This window comes from Chaetura pelagica, unplaced genomic scaffold, assembly GCF_000747805.2.
Source record: "Chaetura pelagica isolate M959 unplaced genomic scaffold, ChaPel_1.0 scaffold408, whole genome shotgun sequence".
Lineage (NCBI taxonomy): Eukaryota > Metazoa > Chordata > Aves > Apodiformes > Apodidae > Chaetura > Chaetura pelagica.
The window spans coordinates 120,293-131,122 of record NW_009954229.1 but is presented as its reverse complement, the minus strand read 5'-3'; the positions used below and the strand labels follow the sequence as shown (position 1 = coordinate 131,122).

Here is a 10,830-nt window from a genome sequence, read left to right as displayed (position 1 = left end):
AAAGCAAACCCTGTCACCTCCCCCCACCCAAAAGCAAACCCTGTCACCCCCCCGACTTCCCCCGAGGAAGCAGCCGAGCAAGAGCAGGATGCAAATCCCATGGAAAGGGGGGGGGAATGCAAAGTGCTTTCAAAACTGGGTGGGGGGGAAAAGAGACAAACTTCCTGGTGCTAAAGCAAAGCTTTATGGATGGCCGAGGTCTCCTTGCTGAGCCCGTGGAGAGGAGGAGGGCAGGGGCCACCTTCTGCTCCTCTTGGCCACCACCAGGACTCCCCAGGTGGAACCAGCAGCCCCCCTGCAGCCCCAACACATGTACATTCCTCCCCATGCCACAGGCAGCTCTTCCCCCCTGCAACTCTGCAGCTTCCAGAGCCAAAATTCAACTGTTGTGGCCCAAATACCCCCACCTCTTTCCTTCCCCACCCCTGAAAGCTTCTCAGGGCACGTCCATACTGTTCTCCCAGATCTCACCCACCCTCCTGCTCCAGCCCCAGCAATGCACTTACGGTGCTGGACTAGTCTATTAAAAGACACTACTAAAAATAAATAAATAGCAACAGAGACAGCCAGTCTCTCCCAGGGCTGGTAGGACACGAGGTAGAAATTTCAGCCCCCTCACCTTGTCCTCCACCGTCGCCCTCTGGACAATGTGCTCCAGGCGCTGCTGGTGGCTGGGGGGCCTGGCTGGCCCCGTGTCCCCCTGCTTCTCCCTCTCACTGAGGCTGTTCCTGGGCTCCTGCTGGAAGGAGAGACCTGAGAGAGGGTCCCCTCAGGGCCAGCACAGCTCAAGGTTTGGGCAACCCCCACCAGGGATGCAAGGACTGAGGGCAGGACTTGTCACCCATCCCACACACCCCCTCTATTTGCCGTTCCCGGGTTCAATGTCAGTACCCAAATCACTTGGAAAGGATTATTATTCTTTCCTCCTTGTCTCTCTCTCTCTCTGCAGCACCTGGCTCAGCCCTGGCAGCGCTTCAGGCACCCAAGTTTGGTCCCTTTCTCTGGGACTTCACAGTCGGCACCGTGTAAACAAGGAGCCTTCAGAGATGTTTTCACAGCATCTCTTTGCCCCACACATCCCCTGAGAAAGCCCTTCTGCTGCAAGATGGGCTTCTCAGGGATTCATTAGCCCCATGGCACCAGGGCAGGGCAGGCGCTAACTATTTCTCAGCCTTTTTGACCTGTTTTCACCTTCTCCTGCTTCATGAAGGGAAAGTGGGTGGAGTAACTGCTCCTCCTGGGGGCTTTGGGATCTTTGGGAGGATCGAAGTGAAGCAGCAAGGGAAGGTCCAGGCAGGACAGAGCAGCTCAGCTCCCCCACAGACATGAACAAATCTCAGCCAGACAAGAAAAAATTCCCATCTCCTCCCAACCCCGGTTGCAGAGGTGAAAGGTTTAAAGCTTTAACTCGCAGTAAGCGTTTCTTTCCAGAATTCCTGCAAAAATACAAGCCCTGGGGGCACGTCCCTCCAGCACTGATGTGCTGCCCAGAGGCAGATGTGCTGCCCAGAGGCAGCTGTGCAGGCAGAAGGCTGCAACTGGGCAGGGGTTAATCCTGGATTTCCGCCTGCAGAGCGAAAGCCACTGGCTGCAAGAGCAGGTCCCCACATCAGCCCTAAGGACTTTATCCCCATCAACAGACCCACTCCCTACCTCGCCCAGGTTCCGTGCCTGCAGCAAAGCCTCTGTCCTCCTCATCTTCTCCAGCTCAATCTCCCTGGCAATGAGCTGCTTGGTCTGGTAGCTGAGCTGCCTGCGCGCGGGCAGGTCCGGGAACCGGCACACGTCCTCCACGTTCCTGCTCCGCGCAGGGAGAATAAACCAACACCAAAACATAAACCAGGGTTGTGCAACCTGCAGCCTGACATGGGCACAGGGAGATCCAGCAGGCTGCCAGCCCCCTCCTCTGCAGCCTCTGGGTGTGATCCTGACCCCCGTGCCTCAGTTTCCCCCTCGCGTGTGACTGGCAGCGCTGGAAGGAGCACGGGGAGCGGTGCCAGCCCTGCCCAGCCAGGCTCCTGCAGGGCATCCCAGCTGAATGGCAACCCAAGAGGGATTATGTGCTTTTTAATCTTGGCTGTAATGCAAGAGGAGGAAACTGCAGGCAGGTCTGTGCCCTGCAGCCTGCCCTGAAAAAGCCACGGTCACATCACAGCTTGGGCACGAGCGGCACCACAAGCCTCTGCGTGACCCCCAGGCTGCCTGCAGGGAGCCCTTGCATTGACATATGGCCATGAACAGTAATTTTGGCTAATCAGAGCAGTTTTCTTCTTAACGAGGCTGGTGCAGCAGCCCTGGAGTTAGGCCTGTTTCAGCACAGCAAAAGCCCAGGGACAGCCCCAGCACCCAGCTCTAAGTACTTCCCACTTTATCCACATTCAGTGTTATTCCTCTTAAAATAAAGGGAGCAAAGTCCTGTGTCAGATGGCTTTCCAGTCATTCAGAAATGAGCTGTTACATTCATTAATTCAAGGGTTTTAAAGAGAAAACACAGTTTTTGCTGCAAAGAACAACTCTGCTTGCCAGAGAGATGCTGGGACACCACTCACAGGTGCCCCTGTGACATCCCTGTGGTCCCTGTCACCCCTGTGCCTGGCCTGGAAATGGGTTCAGACCTTGCAAAAAAAAGTGAAGTGGAGCAAAGCAAGACACCTGCTTGTGCCACATGGCTCCCAAGGCCACATTTTGGTGGCACAGCCCAGCATAGGGAGGGTAGGGGAGGAGGATGGTTCCCTGCAGCCCCTGCAGCTCCCACTGGCCTTTCCATGGGAAAAAGAAATAATAAAGAGCTTCACTGTAATTAGATACAGCTGCTTGATTTAACAGAGGCTAATTTTTGTAATTAACTTTGCACAGGAAGACATCAGCATTGCTCTGGGCTGTGGTGGGGTCTGTATTACTTCAGCAAAGTCCTGAGAGTGTTTCAGGCTCCAAACAGACTTTAAGCCAAGGGAGACTCCAGTCTAGCAACAGCTGCCTATTAATATATAAACTCAGCAACTAAAACCAAGCTTTTTGACAACAGAAAGTCTCTGGGGGTGTAGGGGTGCAGCTCTGCCTCACTGCAGGAGGCACCAGCTGCAGCTCCTGCCTTGCCCTGTGCTGGCCATGACCCCCACGCTCTGCCCTGGCCTGGTGAGCAGCAGCACACGAGGGGAGATGCTGCACAACCCATTGCTGATGTGTGAGCCCACAGAACCCCTGGTACCCCCAGTACTGACTGCCCTGTCACCTACTGCAACAGCCCTAGGGTGTGGACAACCCCCCGACACGCCCTGTGCTCCCAGCACAAGCCCTTGGACAGTGTCTTGCTTTGCAGAGGAGGTTTGTCCTTCCTCTTCCTCCTGCTTTTTCCTCTGTGAGGCACAAGTCCGCCTGGAAAAACAGGCTCCAGCCATGACTAGGAGCACTCCTGTGGTCACCTCCTGCATGCAGCTTGCCTGGTTGGACCTGCTGTCCCCATCACTGCTACCAGCCCCTGGCAGCTCTGGTCCCTCCTTTGCCATCTCTGGTAACAGGCACAAGGCAGCTGCTTCCCTTTGTTTAATCCCATTAAAACAAAAGCATTTCAGGCTCCTCCTCTAAAGAAACAAGGCAAAAGAGCAGATCATCCCTGCAGAGAGACTCTTCAGAGGAAGTTCCAGCCCTGGGCAGCTCACAGCAACCTGGCTGTAAGAAACCAACTCAATAGCACAACACCCTCCTGAACTCTGCTGGTGTTTTGGACCCTTGCACCTTCTCCCCACCCTCGGGACTCACGGGTCAAGCCTGTAGATGTACTGGCCCTCGGGCAGGCGCTCCTGGTGGTAGGTGAGGTTGTAGGCCAGCATGGTGCTGATGAGCTCTGCCAGCTGCTGCTTCTCCTTCAGGCTGTAGAGCTGGGTGTTCACCTGGGGGGAGAGCAGAGCCTAGCACCGGGAGAGCTTCATTAACCCATAATGACTCCTAAACACAAAAATCACCTGAAGCACAAAGTTTGTTTCTATATGAGAAGGGATCATTAATACCCACAAGGTTCAGGCCAAATGTAGCTTCCTCTTAAGGACACTCCTCAGAACAGGGACACATCCCCCTGATGGCCCAAAAGGTCAATGCACCCAACACAACCATGAACCAGCTGCTGGAAGGAGACTGCAACAGCCCCCCAAGCCCCTGCTGAGGCCAAACCCCCCAGGTGCAGGGGTCCAGGAGGTGCAGGACACCCCCTTCCCACACATCCAGCAGTCAGGAATCTTGATGCTGCATCCCCAGCTTTTCTCCAACCTCTGCACCAGCTGCAATGTCAAACCCACCCTGAATTTGGGACAGGTCTGGGATAGCTCAGCCTGGGCGATGCAGCGCAGGGGGTGTGTTCCAGCCCTCATGGGGGAGTGGGGGCATTGCAGAGGGGGACAGGGACATGTCACCTGGGCAGGACCCCCACCAGAGCAGTGGGAAGGGGCTGGTGGGCACTCACCGGCCGGAGCTTGGGGGCGATGATGTCCAGCAGCAGGCACAGCACCTCCAGGACAAGGGACTGCTGCCCCGCGCGGCTGCGGGCACTGGGCGCTATCCCCGACACCATGGACACCACCAGGTTCTGCATGTGCTGCAGCTTGGCCAGGGCCTGGGTGGAGAGGACAGGGACAACTCAGCCGTGGCTGCAACTGCCCAAGTGCCCACAGGTGACAGAACTGCCACCGTGCCCTCCCCAGTACTTGCATCGTGGTGGCTGCTGGGATAAGCGAGGCGGGGAACGTGGGCGGCTGCAAAGAGCAGGTGGAAAGCCACGGGCAGGAAGGGCAGGTACCGCATCAGCTGGAAGCTCTGCCCGTGCAGGACAGCTTGGCTGAGCAGGTCAGAGAAGCCCAGCCACTCCAGGGCCGAGCACACCGAGCTCAAACTGGAGTCCCGCACCTTCATGTTCAGGAAATTCTCATACAGACCCTGGAAGCAGACCCAGGATTAGAGGCAGCTCGAGGCCAGGAGAACGATCCAGTCAGAGCATCCCAGTGGGCCCAGCTCCAGCACAACACCCCAACAACTCCAGCCAAAATTAACACAATCCTACTGCAGGGAGGGATTTCCCAAAGCACCTACCAGCCACAATGACCAGGATCAGGAGCTGCCCTTGCTCCAGCCACCAGAGCAGAGCAGAGGAATGGGCCCAGCTCTTCCCCCCCACCACGGCCACTCTACCTGGGCCAGCTTCTCCTGCTCCCCTGAGGAGACAGCCAGGTGCAGGACGTGGTGGAAGCGGTGAGAGGATTGCTTGAAGCCAGCTGTCCCCCCAAGGTGCAACAGGTCCTCATCACCCACCAGGAGCTGGGTTGTCAAAGTAGGGTCCATTCCTATCCTGTGCCTGGGGGGAGCCCAAAGGGAAGAGCTCAGGGAGCACCAGCACTGAACAGACCAGCAAGGAGTAACTGGGACCTTGCAAAGCAGACTCAAGACAACACCAATGCCAAATTATTGGGTGCTAAAGAGAAGTGGCCAAAGAGCATCTGGACACACAAATCTGCTGATCAAGATTGGCTTGGTGCAAGGCAGATCAGCTCTCCAGGACCTTTCAGGTTTCTCCACCACAGGTCTTGATCTACTAGAAGCAGCAGGCCCCGAGCAGGCAGCAGAGATAATAAATTCCTCGTTACCTTTGGACCTTTGGGAGCTGGAAGATTTCTTGCCAGATGGAGAAGAGCCCTTTGTTTTGGTCCTTCAAGCCAATCCTCATTGTCTGCACCATCTGCACGTTCAGCTCCTTCTGGCCTCGGCCATGCAGGAACTGCAACACAAGAGAGAGGGTCCCACACCAGGCAGCTGGTGCTGGGAGAGCTGGAGACAGAGACACCCACCCTTGCTTTCTAGGGGAATCAGGGTTAAAAATAACAAAGGGGACAGGTGTGGGTGTTTTAAGGATCTGCCTGGGACCTAGTTGTTGTTTTTTTCCTTCCCATCTGAGCCCAGATCAAGGTAGGGGGGGCAGGTCTGTGCTCCCCCAGCCCCCCGTGGTACCTGCAGGGTGTTGATGCAGGAGCGGATGTCGTTGTCAGTCTTCTCGCACAGCGCCAGCAGCGCGCCCATGTCCGCCCGCATGCCCTGCTGCAGGGCGATCTGCAGGAGAGGGGTCAGTGAGGAAGGACCCCCAGCCCTGGCTGGGGAGGGGGACAGGGGAGCCTCGGGCCACACCACACCTCACAGAGCCGCTGGGCCAGCCGGGACGGCGCCGTGCGGGGGAAGGTGAGCAGGAAGGACTGTTGCCGCAGCGGCCGCAGGGCAGGGACGTACCTGGCAAAGGGAAGCACCCAGTCATTAATCCCAGACTGGTCTGGGTGGGAAGGGACCCTAAAGATCATTCAGTTCCAACCCCGCTGCATGGGCAGGGACACATCCCACCAGCCCAGGTTGCTCCAAGCCCCATCCAACCTGCCCTTCAACACTTCCAGGGATGGGGCAGCCACAGCTTTCCTGGGCAACCTGGGCCAGGGTCTCACCACCCTCACAGGAAAGAATTTCTCCCTAATATCTCATCTAAATCTCCCCTCTTCCAGTTTAAGGCCATTACCCCACATCCCATCACTCTTTGGCCTTGTTCAAAGTCCCTCCCAGCTTCCTGAAGCCCTCTCAGGCACTGGAAGTAACTCTGAAGTCTTCCCAGAGCCTTCTCTTCTCCTGACTAAATGGTTAACACTCTGCCCAAAACAAGGTGGGGTATTTAGCAGCTGCCTGTACACCCCTGCACCCTTGGGGACACTCAAACACAACCATCCACTCACACCCAGCTACAAGTGAGCCCAGTGGATGCAGAACCTGGGGGGGTTTCAGGAAAGCTGAGCACATTGCAGCTTTACTTTTTATGAGCTACTTCTAAGCCGCAGGCCTGACAGCAGAGGACTTGGCACCACAAAACTCTGGCTGGGTGCCCAGTGGGGCAGGGTCTCAGCTCCCCATCCCTCCTGGACACGTAGGTGACACTAACTGGTCGTTGCAGATGCAGATGATGGGCCTGAGCAGCAGGCCACCCTCGCGCCGCCTCCGCCGGCCCGTGCCAGCCCCTGCCTCGCCCTCCCCATCCTTACGGTGGATGATGTTCAGCAGCACGTTGATAGATGCCTGGGAAAGAAAAAAGAACAAATAAGCAAGGGCAGACAATCCCTGGCAGGATGAATTTTTGCTGTTCAGAAGCAAGAACCCACTCTGAAAGGGGATGAGCTGCTAAGATGGCAATAATTAACCCAGGAGTGCAGCACAGACCCTGATCCACCTGGCTGGGGGGCAGCTCTGTGGAAAGGGACCTGCAGGTCCTGGTGGGCAACAAGCTCAACGTGAGTTGGCAAAGCAAGCCAAGGATGCAGGGCTGCATCAACAAGGGCATCACCAGCAAAGATAAAGAAGTCACCATCCCACCCTGCTCAGAACTTGTCAAGCCACATCTGACACTGTTCAGTTCTGGTCCCCGCTAAACAAAAAAGACACAGACAGGCTGGAGAGGGTCCAGACAAGGGCCACAAAGATCATCAAAGTGCTGGAAAGGCTGAAAGAACTGGGTTTGTTCAGCTTGGAGATAAGAAGGCTTAGGGGAGACCTTACTGCCATATTCCAGTAAAGAGTGGCTGCCAAGAAGCTGGAGACTCCCTTTTTTATACAAGAATTCCCAAACACAGGACACTTTCAACACTCATCTTACAAGGTGCTGGGCCATCTCATCTGAACTGTGTTCCTACCTAGAAAGGTTGGATGATCCTTGAGGTCCCTTCCACCCTGGCATTCTAAGATTTTGTGATTTAGGGGGTTAGTGCAGGAGTGTCCAGCCCCAGGCCGGGCTTACCGCGGGCGCGCCGTCGATCTCGTCGATGATCAGGCAGTTGGGCTTCTCGTTGGCACCCAGCACAGACCTCATCTGGGTGGCAGCTTCGATGCGAGTCCTGAACACCTCGGGGCTGCGGTCGTCGCTGCAAGACCAGACAGAGCTGGGCTGCTGTGGCACAGCATCACCTCCAGCATGGTGCCACCTCCAGCACCAGCATCACCCCCAGCACCAGCATCACCTGTGCCCGCTTCAGGGGCAGGGCAGGGGGTGCAGACTCACCTGGCGTTCATCTCAACAGCGTTGTACCCCGCGTGCTTCGCGATGACGTGGGCTAGGGTGGTCTTCCCCAAGCCAGGAGGGCCACAGAGCAGGGCTACCTGGGGCAGAGAGGTGCTGTCAGCCCAGCAGGCAGCAAGGCTGAGCTTCCTCCAGCACCCACCAAGGCTTCCACGCAGAGGGAGGAGGCTCTGCAACCTGCAAACTCTTTTGCTCCAACCCTTAGGAGCCGCTGCACGGGTTTGTAGACATACTTTGGAAAGGGAAAGTCACTGGAGGAAGGAGAATATAACAAACTCCCAGAGGTGACACAGTCATCCTGGCAGCATCTCTCAGGAATATGTTAAAGTTCACAGTTGAAAGATGAAAAAGTTATGTTGAAAAAGCTGAACAAAATCCCCTCCAGAATTACATTCCTGAGAAGCAAAGCTGTTAATATCTCTGTTCCCCATTTTTATAGCTTCACTGGACTGGCTGAGGCTGGTAAGTTGGCCTGGGCCTGTTATTGTTCCCCCCTGTAACATCTGAGCATCATTGCTCTTTTCCAGATGCAGAAACTCCTGCTTCAAGGCAGGGCACGTCTGCCCCAAACGAATAAAGCCAAGACCAACATCTGCTAAAAGAAGTACATCTCTCCTCACCTGGCCTGTTTATTTGGCTGGAGCAAGTCTGTTCCCTCCCCATGTTATCACACTACCTAAGCCAAAACAGAAGAAGAAGAAAAGAGAAAAACCCATATTTGCTAAGAAGAAACAAGGAACCCAATTTTTCCTGGATATGTACTGGAAAAGGAGAAAGGGAAGAGCCTGCTCCTCACCTTGGTGCTGGGATGAGTGGGACAGGAGAGGAAACCCACCACGGTGGTGTCCTGTCCTGCTCACCTTGTATTTAGGTCTCTTGTACTGGTCCAGCTCAGCTTCCAAAATATCCTCCATGAGCTGGACCTTTGTTTTCCACTTATTCTGCTGTTCCTTGGGCTTGTTAAATGGAGGATGAGCATCAGCCTTGGCTTTCTTCACAGCCTTCTCCTTCCCAAACACCACCGTGTCCCAGAGCTTCAGCCACTTCAGAAGGCAGCGGTTTGTGTACTGCACGTGGGGCAAGAAAGCAAACCAACCCCATCAAACCTCAGAAGGATCTGGCCAAGGACAAACTAAGGTCCCTCCATCAGGGCTTAAGAACAAGGGTGAGCTGCAGAGGACGGAGCCAAGCCCAGGAGGCAACCCAGAGCATGTCTGTCCAGACAGACCTTGAGTATGCAGCACATCACCCCCACCACGGGAGGGAGAGGCTGCCCAAAATTAATCAAAATAGTCAAGAAGTCATGGCTAATGACCACCCAATCATTTTTGTCTTGTTTTGGTCATCTTCCATAGTCTCTTTTGTCAGAAGCTCCACAGCCTACAGCTGAAACCCCCCTGTCCCAAGCTCTTGGCAGCAGCACTGTCCCCGGGCAGGACCAACAGAATCCCAGCCAGAAAGCTCCATAAATAAAACCATGACCCCCCCAGCATTAAAAGAAAGAGCTAATAAAAGTGTGAAGCCCACCTAAAACCCAAGCCCTCACTGATCCTAGCACCTCACATCATCACTGAGCAGCTCCATGTAGCGCCGGGGGGTGAACTTGTCCACCCAGAGGCAATGCAGCCCCAGCTCCTCCTCCTCCTCCTCCTCTGCTGGCGCCGCTGCCCCGCTGGGCTCTGGGCCCTCCGTGCTGGTCTCGCTCTCCAGGCAACTGCAAAAAAAAGACTTCAATTGCCCCAAACCAGCCAGGGAGTTGGGGCAAGTCTGAGAATCACACCCTGAATTCCCAAGCTGAAGATGCTGACGCTTCTCTGCTGGCAGGTCCCAAAACTTGGAGCCCACCAAAAGCATCTCGGGAGCCGTGTCCGGCAGGGACAGTGGGAGCTCATCCCAACATCTCACCTGCTCAGTATCTCCGTGAGCTGCTCTGATGCCTTCAGAACGTGCCTCCGGCGCTGGGGCACAAAGAGGGGGAGAGGGGGGTCAGAGACTCCCTGCTAACCCATGGCCAGGGGGAGAGGGGGTGCTGTGGCTGCCCAGGGGTGGCAGGGGAGGGTGGGCAGGGTGGTATCTGATACCTCCTCATCCACTTGTTCCTTCAGGTAGGAGAAAGGCACCCCCAGCAAGTGCAGCGGCCTGTGTGCAGTCCTGCCCAGGGAGTCAGGGAGCTGTGAGGAGCAGAGGACACAGACCCATGCTGACACCAAAGCGCAAACACTTCACGAGTCATCACAGATCCCCCTCCTGAACTGGTTGGAGGTCCCGGAGAGGTAAAGCCAGGCTTTCAGATCCCTCCTTACTTCCACTCCTGTCCTGGAAGGGTCGTCCTTCAGCACCATGAAGACCCGGGTGCCCTGGGTGGATGTCACATGGATGTAATCCTCCAGGATGGGCGGCCGCTTGAGGACCCGCCGCTTCTGGGAGTGGGGGGTGGTCTGCAGGGGCCCCAGGCCACTCAGCTCCAGGGGCTCCGGGCTGGAGAACACCACGGCCCTTCAGCAGGGATGAGAGGCTCTTCCCCTCACCCCGGCTAAAAGTGGGGTTCAAGGTGGCCAACCTGGCAGCCTGAGGAGCAGAAGACGCCTCTTGGCAAGCGTCTTGGAAGTCATCAGGAGCCCGCTCGTCGTCTGCACCGAAGTTGAGCTTCTTAACGGCTTCCAGGCGCTGCCGCTTCGTCCTCGGGGCTGCGACAGACACGGGGACGGGAGAGTCACCGAGCACAGGGCGGTACCAGCGCCTGGCAG

General features: G+C 56.1%; 1 protein-coding gene across 1 annotated transcript in view; it reads right to left on the bottom strand.

Moving 5' to 3' along the window:
* CHTF18 (CTF18, chromosome transmission fidelity factor 18 homolog (S. cerevisiae)) overlaps positions 1-10,830 on the bottom strand; it is a 12,560-nt gene that overhangs the window by 625 nt on the left and 1,105 nt on the right. Inside the window, exons 2-19 of the mRNA XM_010003574.1 lie at positions 10,644-10,770; positions 10,387-10,579; positions 10,165-10,254; positions 9,989-10,041; positions 9,647-9,797; positions 8,944-9,150; positions 8,066-8,163; positions 7,805-7,928; positions 6,956-7,089; positions 6,171-6,264; positions 5,992-6,090; positions 5,631-5,761; positions 5,179-5,341; positions 4,702-4,926; positions 4,457-4,606; positions 3,760-3,890; positions 1,654-1,798; positions 620-739 (exon numbers count right to left, since the gene is read on the bottom strand). Of these exons, the coding sequence (XP_010001876.1) occupies positions 620-739; positions 1,654-1,798; positions 3,760-3,890; positions 4,457-4,606; positions 4,702-4,926; positions 5,179-5,341; positions 5,631-5,761; positions 5,992-6,090; positions 6,171-6,264; positions 6,956-7,089; positions 7,805-7,928; positions 8,066-8,163; positions 8,944-9,150; positions 9,647-9,797; positions 9,989-10,041; positions 10,165-10,254; positions 10,387-10,579; positions 10,644-10,770 (2,435 nt within the window). The remainder of the gene's footprint in view (positions 1-619; positions 740-1,653; positions 1,799-3,759; positions 3,891-4,456; positions 4,607-4,701; positions 4,927-5,178; positions 5,342-5,630; positions 5,762-5,991; positions 6,091-6,170; positions 6,265-6,955; positions 7,090-7,804; positions 7,929-8,065; positions 8,164-8,943; positions 9,151-9,646; positions 9,798-9,988; positions 10,042-10,164; positions 10,255-10,386; positions 10,580-10,643; positions 10,771-10,830) is intronic.